Raw genomic sequence first — 19,055 nt, 5'->3', positions numbered from 1 at the left:
AACTGCAAGAGTTCACAGCTCCCATCTGCTCAGAGCTGAGAGACTGAGAAACACTGAACCTCAGTCACGCTGACTGAAATTAACACCACTATTTATAGAGAAAAAAAGAGAAGATTTGTGCTTAAAAAAGGATCATAGATTTTGAGGTGGATGGATTTTTACAGACACAAAAGAGAGAGGAGGCAGGGGTTAATGTAAAAGTAGATCATCACTCTCCGCTTTTTATTGTTCTCCTCATTTCTGAGTGGCTACCACAAGTTAATCGCTACCATTACAGACCATTATGCAGAACAGAGAAAGAAACATTGCTTTAGTCAGCCTTTATGGCTGGATAAATGGCATTTCATATAACACACTGGTGGGGAAGAGTGTATGTGCTGAGGGAGAGAGAGAGAGAGGAAACCAGGATGTTATTTCAGGGCTCCGACATTAAAGTGTGGCTAATTAATGTCATGACCTCTTAACAGACATGCCCCCATTGAGACGAAACATTTAGCAGCACTTAACATTAGAGGAAAGGAAACATGAAAGCCAGAGACTACACAGGGTGACAGATGGATATCATTTATTCATTAGCTTCATCAATTTACATCCAGATTTAATAACGAACAAAAACAAATACGCAAAGGAAAAGGAGTATGACTCAAATTAAATGACATTTACAGCACGCACGCATATGAACACGCACCCAGCGTTGTGTAAAAGTTGTATCTGTGTTAGACTATGATGACGGTCTGTGACTGAGAAGTGGCCATCGGTTGGTTTATCTGTCTATACAAGCAAGCAGTCAACAATATGTGTGTTTGTGAGCGGGTTACTGAAGATTGAGATCAATTAGACTTTGACCAAATCTTTCCGCTCCCACGAAGCCTGAAACATACAAAAAGAAAGAATTGCTCAAGTGAGGATTTGTCATTATAATGATACTTTACGATTTTCCTTGTGGCTATAAATAGTGGTGAATATTAATTATCTGGCCCAATTTACATCCATTCTGAATGCTTAAAAAAGAAGAAGGTACGTCTTAAAGTACACGTCTAAATAAATTTTTTCGGCAATCAACATTATGCCACAATTGATCTTAACTTACATAAAACCCAAGACATTCTTTTACTCTATTTACCTCATATTTTAATAATCACATAATTATTATTGGAAAGTTAGCAGCAGCACGCGGACAAGGAATAGTCCTGAAATGTTAATGACGAGTCTCCGCTGAGACGCCTTTAAAGCCTTGGACTAAGATTAATCTCTGTCAGACCGGCCCTGAATAAATTATACCTCTTCTTATGTGACATTCTTTAGTGACAAAGAAAAAGCAGTGGTGATCAAAAGCCCCCCTCTCTTTCCAGAGCACATCCTGACATGAGATTTCTAAACCAGGACAGAGACAATTTTAAACTCATCGGGGCTTAATTAGGACTATAAGCCTGTGGGTGATTTCTTATACATCACACTTAACTAAAGGCAGGAAGCAGTGCATAAGCTCAATGAAACAGCGCACAAAAACATTCATAAATCATATTCTGTGTGCTTAAAAACGCCATTAGTAAATATTAACTCCTTGAGTGTTGATTTATGTGAGGTCAGTAGTTTTAACAGCAAAAAAACTACACAGGGCTTCTTTAATATAAATCACTGTGATGTTTTATAGAGTTATGGTACATTATAGAGTTATTTATAGAGACTAAGATCAATAGGAGGGTATTCTGAGGCACTAAACCCTAAAATACAATTAACTTACCCTTTGACCTTTGAACTCTTTTTCCCTGGTTGCCGTGGTTCCTGAGAGGAGGCAGGGTCTCTCGGCTCAGCCGGCTGGTCTGCATCCTGATTGGATGCTGCTCCAGCAGGGGCGGGGCCAGATGATGGGGAAGCAGAACTTGCCTTGAGGGTTTTCTGTAGGTTTGATACCTAATTAAAGAGGTGAGAAAAAAAACTGTCACTGAATCCTGGAGTTGTCAAATAAGTAAAAATGAACTCTTTTAACATACAAGAAAAAGAGGCTGTTATATCATATGCTATATATGCAGATATATATGGTATATCAGCTTACTACTGCAAATTGCACCACATATATCCTATACTGCCTAATATATAAACATTATGCCACAATAAACACTTCAAACTATATTATGCTACATTATTAATACTGTAACCAATAAAAATGGTTATTTTGCATATTTACCCAATGCTGTGTAAAAATGCATAAACTGATCGCATACTATATACATAAGCGACAGTAAGAGTTTTTTAGTATTCTGAATTTAGACTTAATAAACTGTTTCATTTTACATCTCAAACAGTTAAGCACATAAAACAGCCTTCATATATGAGTCGGTGAAGTGATGCTTTTTTATTATTAATAAATATGAATTTGTTCAAAAATAAAAAATGGAAATCATACACACAATAACATGAATACACCTCTTCTATGATGAACATGTTTTTGATTCCTGATATGACATTCATTTTGATATTTTTGGGGAAGCTTAAAGTAAAAAATGTCTGGGTGATGCAACTCTCCTGAAATCACAATGAATAAAAAAGCCTCAAAAGAATGAATTTCAAAGTAAGTAGTTTGGCATATGTTTTATTATTTATATAAAGGTTATATATTTACATTATTATAATTTATATGTATTTAAAATTGTAATTATAAATTATAATTCATTTTTAACTATATAATTATTAACTATATTCTGCCAAGTCAAAAAAAATTTAAACCTTCATGAAAACAATGATCAAATTTGTACACTTACATGTATCCAAAGTATAATGAAAATATGTTTACTTTTTACAAAACAAAAGAAATTGAAACTTGAGATGATATTTAAAAAAATTACAAAGCCACATGAAATCAACATTTCTAAGATCTTGGCAAATGTGTTTTAAACTAGATTCTTAAAAAAAAATCTTAAAGGTGTGTCCAAAAATGATGTCTGGAGGGGATATTTGTTTTTAATGACTATATTGACTTTTTTAATACTTTAAAAATGAGGAAAGTACAAAACACTAAACTTGGTTAAGTTACAGTATTTATCTGACAAAATGATACGGCAATGAAGGCAAACTACAGCTACATGTTTTATTTTACTATGCCAAAAAAAATTTCATAAAAACAATAAGCTCACAGAAAAAAAGCAAAAACTGACTACAACATAATCAGTTATTAATATTTTGTTGATTTTCTCTTGTTTTTGCATGTGTGCATTATTTCTTTGTTCGACAACCTGGCCAAAAATTATGTCTGCACAATTTGACATGTTTCATTGCTTTATCACAAATAAGACTCCAAGAACAACTACGTAATACGATTAAAAAATGTTTAACACATTTTAATACTATTTGTGTGTATGTGAATTTTCCTAGGCCAGACATAACTTTTGGCCACTACTGTATATGTCACTAAGGGTGGGTGAAGATTCACACACAAACCTCTGTTTCCACTTGAACTTTGACCTTGAGCTGGCTTTCTCTGTACTGATTGGCTCTTGACACCTGCTCCTCAATGCCACACAGAACTGCTTCACAGCCTGCACACCTGAGTGAGACAGACAGACTTTTATACATCAGCGACAGCATCCATCGCACTCCATACTGACACAAACACAAATGAACACTTACCACTCCTGCAGTGTGTTGGCAATGTTGGGTAATTCGTTGGGGCCCAGGTCTCGACCTATGCTGCAATCTACCTCGACCTGCTGGTTCCTCTGGTCCAGTTTCCCGTGGATAATGTCACTGTAAACAGCCTCGATCAGCAGGTCTTCCAGCTCACGCACATTCTTCATCTCTAACTGCTGGAGCAGTAGTGAATACGGCAGACACTATCGAGAGACAACAGCACAAAGAGGTTTGTTTGCTTTGTTTCTTATGAATAGTATGCTCTGGGGTAAGTTAAAACTTTTCATTTGTTCTAGTAATATTATAGAGGCTTGAAAGGAGAACACTGGTTTCGTCAATCATGCAAGTCAATAACACTAATAGCCCATACAGTTAACATCTGTGTGCCGTTCATAACAGAGCCTTATTAAAAACAGTGTTAAAGTTGTTGGGACAGTCTTTTCTTTCCTATTGTGACGTATCAAAGGCAACATTCAGACACATACTACATAAACTCAACAAACCACATAGAATCTGATCTTTTCAATTCCGATTTGTGCCAATCCATATGCGGTCCTAAATCCGACACAGGTCAGATGTTTTGCAATGCGACCTCAGTCTGAACAGTCATATCAGAATTCATGTGACTTTTTTACCCCACTCTAGAGCAACATTCGTCACAATTCTGTGCTTATGGGAGTCACTTCAAAGATTTTACATACCTGAAGTTACCGTATGAACACAGTTGCGAAAGGTTGTCAGTGGAAGGACAGTGATGTGTCAGAAGTCAGAACTCATAAGTATTACAATGACAGCTCTATATACAAGCAAAACAATAGGGCTTGTTTCATAAATGTTTAAAACTCTGGTCTTTTTTCACATCCTCGTCTTTGTTTTTTTATATTGCCTGCACATAAATTCGCTGGCTTCTGCAGCAGATCACACTATAAATAAACGCGTACTCGCTTACTTTAATGTCCTCCTTGTTTACTTCCGTATGACAGCGTGCTGCGTGACGTCTTTTGCGGATGCGGGTCAGTCCAGGACCATGATCTGTTCACACTTGAATCTGATATTGGCCACATTTAAAACAAAAATGTGAACAGCTATACAAAAAAGGATCTAAGAGTCGCAGTGTGAATGACTAAGTGAAATGCCTTTCGAACTACAAAAAATGTAGGGCGGGACTTGATGTTGTCGATCAGGAATTGAGTGGACAGTTGGAAGGTTGTGGTTTGCTATTGCTGTGATCTCATGTGAGTGACAGGTTGTCCCGTCCTCACATCACTAAACACATCATCAGAGAAAAGATGTCGTTGAAAGAGGGAGGGAAGTTATTTTGAAGATTACAAAGGCACATTAATGTTTATAAAAATAATGATCTACACAGATAAATCATTTATAATTAATATTGTATAAATTGTCAATACTGATTTCATGGTTTGTTTAATAAATGAATCACTACCTTTAGATTGGAGGCCAGGCTGATGATTGACAGGTGACGGAGTTTGTTCTTCTGGGCGGGTGTGAGTTCAGGAAGCGAGCCTGCCCTCTCTAAATGGCAGACATACATTAAATTAACATACATTATAACCAAGCGTACAGCCAGGAGGGAAATAACTGATTACATTAAAGCCCTGGTAAAATCTGCAACAGAACATGGGCCAGAGACCCCCGCTTCCATCTCACAGGAGTTAACTTATTTAGCAAGGCAAAGGGCAGCATATACAGTCTCATTCTGAGTCAGAGCAGGGAATAAACCCACTGCCTCAGGGGCCAATATCTGGTCAGATCATTTGTTGTCATGGTTACCTTTATAGTCGCAGTAGGTTCCATACGCAAAAAGATTGAGAAGCTGGTACACTGGAGCATGGGGACCCGTCTCCAGCTAGAGAGAGGGAAAGTGAAGTACAGACAAAGATTGATGTGACAAAGTGTTGAAGTATTTTGTGTTTAGCACTAGCAGATAAGCACTTTAGTTCAGCTCTGTAGGAAATAAATGGTAGTGCAGTGCATGGGAACTCTGGGATCTCTGAGCAATATGTGGCAGAGATTCTTGCATGACCTGATGCAATAATGATGACATCTGTTGACTTGCCAGTTTGTTATATTACAGCACTCTTAGCAAACATCAATATAATAATATATATTATAACAAACATAAATATATTACCATTCAAATTTGTGGGGTCTTAATGTTTAAAAAGTTTGAAAGAAGTGAATCATTTTATTCAGCAAATAAATTGATTAAAAGTGACAGTAAAGATTAATATATTAAAGATTAATATTTCAAATAGATGCCGTTTTTTTTTTTTACTTTCCCTTCATCAAACAATCCTGAAAAAAGGTATCATAGTTTCCACAAAAATATTAAGCAGCATAACGGTTTTCAACATTGATGATAATAATAATAAATGTTTCTTGAGCAGCATATTAGAATGATTTCTGAAGGATCATGTGACACTTAAGACTGGAGTAATGATGCAAAAAAAATTCAGCTTTGATTGCAGGAATAAATTACATTTTAAAAAACATTCAAATAGAAAACAGTTATACTAAATTGTAAAAAATATTTCATGATTTTACTGTGTAAAAAAAAAAAAGGATTAAATGCATCGGTGAGTATAAAAGACTTCAAAAACGATTCAAAAATCATGCCAACCAACCGCAAACATTTAAACAGTAGTGTATTAAATTATATATTTAATATAAAGTAATATAAATATCTATATAAATGCATACTGACATGAAATATGTGATCTGAATGGGGGAAAACTTGCAACCTGACTATTTAGATTAAATGTGAATAAAATGTTGTATATGGATCAGATTTAAATAATCAAATGCCCTGTGTGTTTTCAGGTGAACATGATTTTACCAAGTACAATGGCCCTCATTTATCAATCTTGCGTAGAAACGGGCGTATATGTTGGCGTAAGATTATGCTTACACTCCTCTCATCGCCTGATTTATGAAGCTGTGCGTACCTTTGAAATCCAGGTGTACGCAATACCTGCCCTTGATAAATGCCGCGGCTGAAAACGATCGTCATTAGAATAACACGCCCCTATATATTCAAGTCTCCGCTTCCCCCACGCCCTCATTTTACGCCATGGACACACGGAAGACGGCAAAGAAGAGAAACTTCTTTGAGAAAGAGAAAGCGAAACCAGGGAAGTGGAAAGAAACAAAATTGATTTCTAGATTTTTATTATTAATGACACTTATTGTTATTTAGAAGAAGAATGTCGTTATTATTATTATTTGTATTATTAGGCTATTATTATTTAAAAGAAGAATGTCATTTTTATTATTTTGTCAGTCTGAATAATTTTGTTGGTCATTGAAAGCCTTTCATTACTGAAGCCAGTCCGTGCACACCTGCCGGGCCTAACCCTGGCCTAACCATCGTTTCAAAGAATAGTACAACGGCGAGCGCGTCGAGTATAAACGCCTCGTCCGTTTGGGGAGGTGCGCGCGCAGTCTGTGGAGACTCGCGCTGCGGAGCCAGGCGAAAGTATTTAACAAGGCTTGAAACGTCAGGTAAAGCGCACAGGCTCGCAACTGAAGGAATACATATGCCTACAAATCAAATGCTTTGGTAAAGTCACACAACTTAAACATTGAAGTCCATGTTGCACAAAAATAAACACTGAAGTTTATAATTAGCCTACTATGTTGTTTTTTTTTTATTTTTTACAGTGGGTCATAATATATCATATCTTTTAGTTTGTCAGTGCGTTTTGTGGTGTTAGGAATTGTTTTTCTGCGCATTCCCGCACTCAAAACGTGCGTACACCACCTCCTGAGCTGGCGTAGGATTTGAGCGTGCCGTACGCCAACGTTCATATTGATAAATCTCAAAGTCACCGTGGTTTTGGGTGTACGCCAGGTGTACGCTGGGAATTTGGTGTACGCACTTTTGATAAATGAGGGCCAATGTGTTCCTGGATCAACATTCCAATCATCCAATCAGATTTGAGGGATGGGTTTACAATTAAAGTGTAGGCTTAGGTTTTAGGCTTACAACCAGGCTTACAAGTTTAGGCTTACAACCAGGGTTAGGTGCTTTAACATCAGTGTTATTCACCTATCATTTCCCTCTGATTTTAGGGATAAGTTATGGGTAGGGTTAGGTTTAGGAGTAGGGATCTGGTTAGGAATGTGTTTTCGGACAGGAACGTTGAACATGTCTCATTTGGCAAAACCATGGTGACCAAGGTTTTCAAGACCATAATACACTAATCTAAATTTTAATTAGATATGCAAAAAGGATTTGGTTTTAGACAGCATGGAAGAACATCAAGAAAGAAAACACTTGAACAGAAGATTAATCACCATGACATTAAAGATGACACAAAAGCGCTGCCATTTAAAATAATTATGTTAGACACAGAATTCATATGAAGTCATCAAGTCTGACTGAAATAGATTTTTCAGCACACATATTCCTCACCTCACGGACGTTGGGCAGTTCTAGTATGTCTGAGAAAACATAGAGGCCTGGGGTTTCCAGTAGAGAGCTGATGGCCTGAGCCAGAGCCGGACCTGAGAGAGACAGCAGCTGATCCACCTCCATCTGACAGGACAGAAAGAGTTTAAACAACCCAGAGCCCACCATCTCAAAGGACGAGGTAGTATTAAAAGCTAAAGAAAGTTTGCATTTCATAAATAAAGAGAACTGTGTTCAGAGTCAGACTTCTTAACTGCAATAGTTGTTCTTATTAAATCCGTACCAGCAAGCCTCAATAACTCATGTACAATAAACCTGTTTTATTGGGCTTGTTAAATGGCTGTTGATCCAAAGCAATATGCTTTCGACGACACTTTGATGCAGGGATTTAATAAGACAGGTGGCTCACGGTAAAATTAACTACATTATCAGGGTGAAGTTATGCATGATGCACTTTCATGATTATTAAAACAAGGCTGCCAAGTGCACTAGGAGATTACAGCTCTGAGACAGCCAAAAAATGATGCGTTTAACTGCACTTGACATAATGCGATTATTTGGAAGACCACAAATGATAATGAAAACAATGCATGTACTATTGCAACATTTTTGAAAACAAGCAAAATAGTGAACAAAAGTGTGACTAGTGTTCATCAACAAAGTCAATTGGTTTCAGCTAATGATACCATTATCTAACCGTAGATATACTTTGTTAAATGGGGTCTAAACGCATTCTGTGTTGTTTAATACTCATAAACAGAATAAAGCAGTCAGCTCGTGCTCAATGTTGAGCACCCGGTACGAAATACATCAACACAGCACCAGCTAGGCCTTGCCGTTGTTAAACTAATGTCGTACATAAGCACGCAGCGTTGGAAACTTTACCAAGCATGCTCAAATGTATAATATTAATGTGCGACCACATTTCGCATGCTGAAATGTGCCGACAAAGCGATATAGTTACCTTATTTATAAAGACTGAGGTTGTTTGTGCCAACTGTGGTGTCACTGCTACTTCCGTTAGCAAGCGTTTACGACATAAAAACGTGCCCTCTGATTGGCGGAGAGGCAGAAGGGAGGGCGTGACCACAGAGCGATTACGAGAGTGAGCGGACACACATCGCCACCGTGTGGTCACGAGAATTATACATTCTTGGGGATGTGTTCAGTCAAATCAATATCTACTTTTACTAATATATTTATATAGTACTAATACTTTTACTATTATTAATATAAATATATATATATAATAAAATACATGTTACATTTGTTTACTAATCCAAAATGAAGCATGAGCATTTAGATTAAAACATTTATATAATTCATCTTATTCATCCATCTTCACATTATCACATAAAGGACATTAGCTGTGTCCAAATGTTTGACTGGTAGTGTATCTTTAGAGAAGCTTTATGAAAACACAGAATATCTTAAAAAATATCCTATCTGTCGTGTACTGACATCACACGATCTTGTGTTGAAATGTCTTGTATTGAATTCTGCTTGTACAGTTCAACAGTGTGCTCAAACAATTAAACAACATTTACTGTTTGGTTTTCCCTGCTGACAAAACTAGCTTAAACCACCCATAGATGGTTTATAATTCTTAGTTTGTTTAAGCTGGTTTATTCCCAAGCCTGACCAGCTTGTCTGTAGACTCAATTGCATTGTGTTTGATTGCATTTAATACTTAAAGTTTTTTTTTTTTTTTTTTTTTTTTTTTTGGTGCCTTGTGAAAGTGGGTGGTGATGAGTGGAAAAAAACATTATTGTGCAATGTTTTCAGCTTTTTCAAACGTCAAATCAAATTAGAGACACACAAACTACCCTGAACCTTGACCTCTGAGAATTTCACAGTTTATTTAAAAGAAGGAGGGCAATAGAAAAATAGATATAGGCTACATTTTTACACATTTCAACTCAACTCAACATCAATTCAAATGTCAAAGGAGATAGGATCCATCTCACAGATACGTTTATAACCGAAATCACAAGGCACGTCGAACCAGGTTTTCGAGTGCGAGTCCAGCACTGCACAGTCTTCTCCATGAACCCCTCCTGACTGGTGATTATTGGGCTCTTTATGCCATTCATTCCAGTACCTACAGAGAGCAGCGGTGAGTCCAGAGGAACCACCAGGAAAACATCATTAGGCCTATCCCACACAGTGATGTCAATTTAGCAATTTTGTTGTTAGATTTAGCAACTTTTCAGGCAGCTTCTTTATGAGTAAATTGGACATACTTCATTTGTCACATACTGTTTTTCACCCACTATTTAGTAAGGAAGTATGCGATTTGGGACACAGCTTAATATTCTTCATGTTTTCATGCCGTTACATACTGTTTTACGTCATTATGTAATGATGCCATCACGCAATGACATCATTAGCAACTTTTAGCAACAAATTGACCTGCCTCTAGCAACTTCTCCTAAAAATTATTTGGCAACAGTGATCCCACCATTTCACATTTAAATAACCATCAATGTCTTGACTGTCACTGAGATGTTTAGGAAGAGTTCTAAAATTTTATAAATAGTTTTAGAAATGATATAAATCTAAAATTGTGTGTGTGTGTGCGCGTACGTCTTATTAACCACTGTGTTGTCCACCCATTTCCACACTCCCTCAGTCTCAGCGTCTGATAAACCGATCCAGAAATGGTAGTCAAATCCACCAAGATTGCGTGCGACACCCTCAAGGGTGTGCTGTATTAAAAATAAAAATACATCAGTAGTATATATCATAATGAATAAATATATCACAGTGAATAAACATGATGCAAATTTATTGAAATTAATGTTTTTATTTTCCATCTTAGAAGTGCAAATAATCCATTGAAAAACACTGCCACACTTACGTGTTGTTCGTGGCTGTGCAGTATTGTCAGATGGCCACCCATGGACGCGCAGCTCTCTTTGCTGTGCTGCCAGTCAAGTTTATCCTCACTAAAGAAATAACACCTCCCCTCTAAATGCATCCAGCCCTCTGGGCATGGCCTACATTTGATCACTGCGAAAGAGAGATGTTAATGATTCTGAATGAAAACCCTTGGGCGTCAAATACCATTCAGCGATACACTTATTTTTGCCTCAGTCCTCACCCTGTTTCGAACAAGTCTTTCCAAGAGTTGTGTATTCTGAGCAGAGGCGGGAGAAACGCTCCTGCATGGAAGTGAGTTTGAGAGACAGAGACGCAGCCTCAGACTCATCACTCTTGACTGGCTCTACAGTGACAGATGATCTGCGACTGTTTACCACTGCAGAGACACAGAGACAGAGAGTTTATACCATCAAAAAAGTGTGAAGTAACCCATACTCAGAATTTTTCCTCTGCATTTAACTCATTCAAGTTAGTGGGACACACATTAGGAGTAGTGAGTAGTGAAGCAGTGGGCAGTCATTTTTGCTGTGACGTCTGGGAGCGATTGGGGGCACCTCAGTCATTCCTGGTATTGGGAATCGAACCTAACCCTAACCAGAACCTGCAACCTTCAGCTTATCAGTCTGACTCTCTAACCATTAGGCCATGGCTGCCCCAATATTTTAACCAGTAGTCGATCAAATGCTTATCAGATTCAAATAAACCACATTTAATTTGAAACCAGCCATTTATTATCATTACCTGATAGGGATATTTGGAATTAATATTATTAATATGCCCTAAAGCTGAATACAAAACATTTGACAAAAATTCTATTCTATTCTATTCTATTCTATTCTATTCTATTCTATTCTATTCTATTCTATTCTATTCTATTCTATTCTATTTAGGGACACACACTTTATCAGTATAAATATTGGTTATTGGCCAATATTATAGATTTGTATTTACTGGTATATTATGTTAATATGCATGCTCATTTCCCATAATTTTACATTTATATATCCTTTACTATCATCAGGATCTTATTAAATGTAATCTTTAAAAACTCTATTAATTTAATAACACATTTAAATCTAATCTTTAGCAAATCTCAAAATGAATATGTGATGCCTAAAAACGCATTTGTGTGATTTAAGTTTTTACAGTTTTTTGTGTAATTATTTAGACAAATTAGTAAAGAATATTAATACTAGCGTTTCAGTATCATCCAAAATTTTAATATTGGTTAATCTCTAATTCTATTCTATTCTATTCTATTCATTATGCAACCCAAACGTACTTTGACATCCCCAGAGAGACAGATAGAGACAGGCTTACGTGCATGAGGTGTACGTGTAGCAGTGTGTTTACTTACAGAGAATGCCAAGTACTATGTTTGCACAAACTGAGGTCAATAGAGCAATGAGCAGGACAAGAGAAGCCTGTCCCCTCAAACACTTCGTCCCTTTCTGAACACCTGATGAAGCACAAAAATCATTGGTTATTACTCTGACTTGTCCCACATGTCTCTTTGTATTCCACTCTCCCCTTAAGTTCACATACAGTTCTCACATTATGAACACACATGCATTACCTTGTTTGCCCTGTGATGTGAGTATGGGTCTGTTCCCACTCTGAGAGATGTCTTCTGTGAACTCTTGTAAACTGGTGTAATTTTCAATATCTTCCATCTTAAAACATAAAGTTCAGTAAATCTGTCGGACACCTTCTTCTTTATTTAATAGCAGCTTTTTGAGTAATGTCTTTATCTTGTTGTCCTGTCCTCCAGATCACCAACAATGAAACAACAGTCCATGAAGAGGAGAGCAATCAAAGGAGAGCTTCCCTGGAAGAATTAAGAAGAGAAAGTTCTTCCTGAGTTTTCTCTGCTCAGACTTGTATGAACTGCTCCTTTTTACAGCTCTCTCGGCTCAAACTTTTATCCCCTTTTCTCTCCCTCCCCCTTATTTCGGTGGTCACGTGCCCATTTCAGGGTTGGAAGAAGATAAACACTGGCAGGAAGAATTAGAAGAGAGAGGGTTATGCAATACTGTTTTTTTTTTTCAATGAGTCAGTTGTAGATTGTTCCAGCCAATACGAAGAACAGTTTGTTCGTAATATGTTTTTTCCCACATATATTCCTGTAAAAAGTTTCATACTGAACAAGTTGTGAAATCCAGCTGTACACAAAACATCAAAACCAAGTTTGTATTTAATTTCAGATGATTTACTTGCGTGTGTACAATGAAGTCTTAAGGCTAAAAGCAACTTAATTATTTAGAGGTGAAACATATAATTAGGCTTTTAATTCCCTTTTCTGGGAAATTGTGCCTAATCTGACATCTAATTATTGAAGTTATTACAGCCATACTTTTTAACTGGTCCGCACAAAGCAGTGCTTAACCTGTATGAACTTATTTCTTGTGCTGAACACAAAAGATGATATTTTGAAGAATGTGGGTAACTAAAAAAATATAAATACTATGGAAGTCATTAGGGAGCAGCAACTGTTTGGTTACCAACATTCTTCAAAATATCTTCCTTTATGTTGAACTGAAGAAAGAACTTCATACGTTTAGAATAACTTGAGGGCGAGTAAATAAATAATGACAGAATTAAAATTTGGGGGTTATATTAACCCTTTCATATAGCAAAATAGATGGTTTTATGAACTTTTAAAAATGCTTCTTATCTCTTTTGTTGTCATTCCATCAGTCAGTATTTTGGTGGAAATCCTCAAAACCAAAAAACTATGTAAGCTAAAAAAAATCCCAGACCACATTCCATACGGGTTTAAACACTATATCACTAAAGGTTTTGGCAAACTCTCTTGTGCTACTTTCAGAGACTGATGAGACATAAAACTGATGTGTAGGAAAAAAACAAGTCAAAAGCATGACTCAGCACTGTCACAAAATCGTGACGCAAGCTTTTGGTCAATCCATGACTCAGAATTTATGCAAATTATTCTGGCCTGATTTAACATGACACTGCTGTTTTAATATTTAACTGACAGAGCTCTGTACTGATAGGTATTCTTCTCTGGATCAGAATATAGACATTTTAGGCCAGACGAATTTCTTTTTGCTATTCTGTCTCCATCTTTTTTTTCTTTCTTTTTTTAATCCAGTTTAACTGAGTTTAACTTTTCTTATGCGTGACTGAGCCATTCCCCAGATAGCAGTCACTTTCCTACTTGAGATAAAAAGGACCTTCAATGAGTAGAGAAAAAACCAGAATGAATACATTTCGTGAGGGAGTATATACTCCTGACTTGTTAATACGTTTGAATATGACAGTATATATAAATCACAGAATCACTGTGGTGTTGTGTTTTACATCGTTTATCCTCCCTCTGTCAAAGAAAATTAATTTTCATTCCACTGCTGTGGAGAAATGAATAAATTCTGCTAAATGAATAAATGGAAATGTGAATGTAAAACCTCAATTGTATTAATTTAGATTGACCTTTTCCTTGTGTATATTTTACCGTGTCATGTATGCCTTCTCAGATGTTTCTGTCTCTTGCAGCTGTTCGTTTATCATTAAAAGGTTATTCTGCATGGCCTCGGCCGCATTCCTTTCCTATCTCCAGCTGTTTCTTCACTTCCTGTTCCTGCTTTCTCAAAAACAGCTGCATCTCCTCCAAACACACAACAGATCTTTTCTGAAAGCAATAATTATTATAATAATAATATTCATTTAAAAACATACAAACATTAACTGACTTTAGTATCAAAAATCACTTTGAGATCGCTAACTGCGATGTAATAATATAATTTTTTGTATTCGTTATTTAACCTCTGTTATTATTAAATTGTTTTTTGCCATATTATTCAGTTCCCTGTTGTCTTTGGCAAAACAATTAAAATAAATCCCAGTCCATCCTTCAGCACGTACTTTAAGATAAAAAGCCTCCAGCAGACTTCCTTAAAAAGACATTAATTGCCATTGAATAAGTTCAATTCAACAAGCTTTGTAATGTCTTAAAAAGCAGTGAGTTGAAACACTTGATTTTATTCCTCTTTCAAAAAATTAACACTTTTAACTGTTTTAAAAATGTGTCCTTGATTTTTCCCTCCATCCACCAAAACACTCAGAATACCTAAAACACCATTATTACTATAAGATTGGTCATAAATTATTCAAGGTATGATACTGTGTGTGAAAAAATAGTAAACGTTTTTTTTTTTTTTCTATTTTCATTCTTTTTTACTGTCGACACCCAGTACCCCCTTGTGATCCCAATACTTAAATCCTTGTCTTAGAGATTTACTATGGACTTTATGTGTGGTCCATCTGTGTCACAGCTTGTTCCACAAAAGAAAGAGAGATGTGTAGATCTAATCGCATTAGTTTTATTAAATGAATAAAACAAATATACTCTGGAGCACAGCACAGAAAAATAAAAAGAGAACCACAAAATGATCCAACACATCAACAATGACGGACAAAGAACTAAACTCAACAGGGGGTATACATATACAGGATAACAAGGAACTAAACAAGAAACAGGTGAACATCATAATCAGTACCACAGCAACAAACGTATGTTCTATAATATAGTATGAATGTGTGTGTGGGTGTTATTTGGACGTCCTATGTGCCATGTTGGCACTGTCATGTGACTTACCAGCATCAGTTTCGTAACTTTACTGTCATTCACAGATTTTCTCCTGCAGCCTCATAGGATAGTAAAGCGTCATATTGCACACTTTAGAATCTCACCAGAAGAAGTAGGTCATCTGGGTACTTTTTGTCTACTCTTATGAGTACTGCAAATTTGGACATACTTGTCACATACATTTTTTTGCCTACCATAAAAGAAGAATGAGATTTCGGATGCAGCCAGAGTTTGACCCTCATAGGATGAACTTTTATTGTTTGACTTAGATATAAATCTCTTCATACTTTTTGAATATGCCAGTTTATACAGGATCATTTGTAAGAGCAAGGTCTCTTTCACAGTAAATTTACACACATTTATAAAAAAGAAAAATCACATTCTCAAATACAGTTCAAATATGAAATACATTATGACATAATTTATGCAGGACAAATCCCCTATTCATAATCATACTATATGATTTATGGCTTAACAGATATTTACATGAAATTACATAAAATAAATGCATCATACTTATACATCATATTTATAACAATAATTATAATGTATACAAAAATTAGTAGGATAGACCATTTCTCAGACTCTCATAAATCCAAAACAGGTCTACAATATAGAAGGTTTGATTTATAGATACATCTATTTATCTCCACACCGCTCTGTGTGAATGAAATACATTTTGTCTGCATTGCAAAACACAACCTGACGTTTCTCACTGTCTAGATAAACCCCAACTCTTCTGGTTATAATCTGGCTGACAATTAGGGTTTTTTCACTGCCCCTTACAGCATACACTCTGTCATCTTTTACTGAAAGAGATATGTTCTCAAAACATTTAGAAAATAATGCCTGCCAGAGAGAACCATTCTTCTCCTTTGGATAATAACTAACTGTAACTCCACGTTCCCATCCTGGTTCAACTCCTGTGTCAAACTCCCAGTACATCTGACCAGGTTGTATGTTCTCCACAAATTTTTCCTTATAACCTTTGTGAAACTTCTGGAATTTGGCAAAGCAATCTTCCCCTTGAGACTGCAGATGGCTATCTTTTCTGAGATCCAGTTTCAGGTCTTTGTCTACTAACGTATCTAATAGATCTAAGAAAAAAAAAAGATTATAAGAATCAAACATTCTCCAAACAAATGATAACTTAATAAAACGTCTCCAAACATAATAAATATGGTGACCTAGACATATGTGTATAGGCCATAATGTTATTTGTATTTTGTGCATATTTTATGTTTAATAATAGTATATTTTTCTGTGTTTATCTTATATTTTTTGTTTCCTGTGTAATTTCTAAACGATGTATTTGGTATTTAACATGGTGTCTCTTTAAGAGAATAGGATGTGAATGTTAGAGGATGTATTATTTAAGCCTGTAGTGGCATTACTTCGTGTGTGATCAGCTGTGGAAGCACATGGTTTTTCGTGTCTTTTGTTTGCTTCTGTTCTGTTTGGAAACTAGAATAAAAAAATTTTTTGTTAAGGAACATGATGCGTGTAGAGACTTTACTGACACAGATAATCACCAAATTATGGACTTTACCTTTATGGTTGTGTTTAATAACAGAAACAAAAATGTGAGTGTGTTAAATCATTTTTCATAAAACATTCCCATGAGAGATGTTCATTAGGGCTCAACTCACCATGTTTAACAGGGCCTGTCTCTCCAAACAATTAGTGGCAGGTCAGTTTCATAAGGGCAAGGGGGAAGTGGTCAGAAATCACTTTAGCACTACCAATCCTTGTGCTAGAAAATAATCGTTTTAAATGTATCTACCGCATATAAGGTACATTGGTTGGTTAAGAATAAAGAATAAATGTTTAACATGGTTTGGCTCCAGTATCCCCACAACCCAGTGGTTTGGAGAATGGATGGATGGATGTTTAACAGGTTAACCCATAATGTTCCCTCTGAAAGTCATTTCAGTCATGTGTCATACACTCATTCATTCATCCCAGGGTCAATAAGTGCTCTCACAGTCACATTATGTTGCTTCTCATTTCTTAAATTGTGCGTCCTTGATTTCTTTCCTTGCTTTCTTTCCTCACGTCATAGCAACTTACTCCCATCCCAAGGACGCACTTAAGTATCACTTCAAAGTTTCATCAGCTGCGCTCAAGGGATCTGGCCTTATGTTGTTTAAGTTTGGTTATCTAAGAAATTCATAATAATTAATAATAACACATGATGCCCTGTTGAAATATGTAAGCTGTATGGTTTAATTAAATTGCAAAATGTAAAACATAAATTAACATTATAGTGACAGATATGAAGGGGGAGGAGAATGAAACGTGCATCAAGTTTTTCGACAAGAAGCTTCCTCACTCCTCGTTCCTCGCCTCCTCGTGGTGCAGTTAGAGAATTTTTATTCTTCTTTTGAATTTAATGGCGGTAGGTAAATTAGCTTTGGTGCACTTCAGCCAATTAGTGAATTGAGATGTCTTTCAAGAAATCCCTCAACAAAAACACATTATTATACAAAAAGCTGTAATTACAGTTTCATCCTGTCAATTTTTTTATTTGTTTATTCATACATTGTACATGTACAACCTCACTGATCTCCTAGCTTGTTCTACAGGCTTGAAACTGTGTCCACGGTGTTTCTCTCCCTCCTTGCAGACGAGGCAAACCAATCTCTGATCGTTCTCACAGAAAAGTTTGAGTTGCTCTTCATGGTCAGGACACAACAGTTCTTGTGCTTTCCTTGGAGTCTGTTGTTTTGTCTTGCGCTGTTGTTGAACGACGTCCACAACGTTTCTCAGAACTCGGTTACCTTTAACATCCTGTCTGGTGAAGTTTCTCTTCATTCCGGGCATTTGTGAACATCTTCACTCGATTCCAAATAACTTGTAATACACTGTCGGCAGAAAGCATGCTCACATGGCAAACTTACTGGATCTCGGAAGTCACTCAAACACACTGGACACATGAGGTGGAGAGACAACGTAGAAGCCATGAAATCTCTTCTTAGAATCCTCTAGAATCCTAGTTCCCCCAAACATTTTAATTCTGTCATCATTTACTCACCCATTATTTGTTCCAAACCTGTATGAATTTCTTTCTTCTGCTGAACACAAAATAATATATTTTGAAGAATATGGGTAACCAAACTGTTGAAGTACCCCACTGGCTTCCATATGGGAAAAGAAAATACTATGTAAGTCAGTGCTTACATGTACATCAACTGTTTGGTTACTCATATTCTTAAAAATATCTTATTTTGTGTTCAGCAGAAGAAAGAAATTCAGGTTTGAAACAACAAGGGTGAGTAAATTATGACAGAATTTTCAGTTTTGGGTAAACTATCCCTATCGTTTATCTCTAAATACATTGGGTTATTTTTGTGGGGTGCACCATTTTTAAACCATTTGTTCAGCTGTTATGTAAATATTACATGGAAAAAGTTGACAGAATTAACAACGGGCATGTCAACAACACAAGCTTAAAACGAGCATTGGCCTACGTACTGTACATTCAAGCAAAAGTATTTGTGAAAATAC

General features: G+C 36.2%; 3 protein-coding genes across 3 annotated transcripts; all 3 read right to left on the bottom strand.

Moving 5' to 3' along the window:
- Window positions 1-548: 548 nt before the first annotated feature.
- cops7a (COP9 constitutive photomorphogenic homolog subunit 7A) lies at window positions 549-9,129 on the bottom strand. The gene is made up of 8 exons (XM_082148824.1): window positions 9,024-9,129; window positions 8,063-8,185; window positions 5,419-5,494; window positions 5,072-5,160; window positions 3,628-3,830; window positions 3,439-3,544; window positions 1,745-1,914; window positions 549-870 (listed from the first exon to the last, which is right to left on the bottom strand). Exons 2-8 carry the CDS (start codon window positions 8,183-8,185, stop codon window positions 831-833), a joined length of 807 nt encoding a protein of 268 aa, XP_082004950.1. The 5' UTR covers window positions 9,024-9,129; the 3' UTR covers window positions 549-830.
- Window positions 9,130-9,898: 769 nt separating this feature from the next.
- Window positions 9,899-12,842, bottom strand: cldc1 (C-type lectin domain containing 1). The gene is made up of 6 exons (XM_082148826.1): window positions 12,519-12,842; window positions 12,300-12,401; window positions 11,163-11,318; window positions 10,920-11,071; window positions 10,646-10,767; window positions 9,899-10,160 (listed from the first exon to the last, which is right to left on the bottom strand). The coding sequence occupies exons 1-6, from the start codon at window positions 12,613-12,615 to the stop codon at window positions 9,995-9,997; spliced, it is 795 nt and encodes a 264-aa protein (XP_082004952.1). The 5' UTR covers window positions 12,616-12,842; the 3' UTR covers window positions 9,899-9,994.
- Window positions 12,843-16,187: 3,345 nt separating this feature from the next.
- Window positions 16,188-18,511, bottom strand: LOC309483071 (uncharacterized protein; the record flags this gene model as incomplete). Its single annotated transcript, XM_082148715.1, is given in 6 exon segments — window positions 16,188-16,645; window positions 17,198-17,214; window positions 17,216-17,255; window positions 17,258-17,301; window positions 18,097-18,361; window positions 18,364-18,511. Coding segments are annotated over 6 exon segments (972 nt in total).
- Window positions 18,512-19,055: the final 544 nt, after the last annotated feature.

This window comes from Leuciscus leuciscus, assembly GCF_965113295.1.
Source record: "Leuciscus leuciscus genome assembly, chromosome: 20".
NCBI classification, from domain to species: Eukaryota; Metazoa; Chordata; class Actinopteri; order Cypriniformes; family Leuciscidae; genus Leuciscus; species Leuciscus leuciscus.
This window is presented reverse-complemented; position numbering and strand designations above follow the sequence as displayed.

Excerpts from the sequence above, each read along its gene's own strand:
- cops7a (XM_082148824.1), bottom strand. The coding sequence starts at position 8,185 with ATGGAGGTGGATCAGCTGCTGTCTCTCTCAGGTCCGGCTCTGGCTCAG. Across the intron at positions 5,495-8,062 it reads AACTGCCCAACGTCCGTGAG|CTGGAGACGGGTCCCCATGC; the intron begins GTGAGGAATATG and ends CCCTCTCTCTAG. Across the intron at positions 5,161-5,418 it reads AACCTACTGCGACTATAAAG|AGAGGGCAGGCTCGCTTCCT; the intron begins GTAACCATGACA and ends TCTGCCATTTAG.
- cldc1 (XM_082148826.1), bottom strand. The coding sequence starts at position 12,615 with ATGGAAGATATTGAAAATTACACCAGTTTACAAGAGTTCACAGAAGAC. Across the intron at positions 11,319-12,299 it reads CATAGTACTTGGCATTCTCT|TGGTAAACAGTCGCAGATCA; the intron begins GTAAGTAAACAC and ends GTGTCTCTGCAG. Across the intron at positions 10,768-10,919 it reads TGCACAGCCACGAACAACAC|CACACCCTTGAGGGTGTCGC; the intron begins GTAAGTGTGGCA and ends TTTTTAATACAG.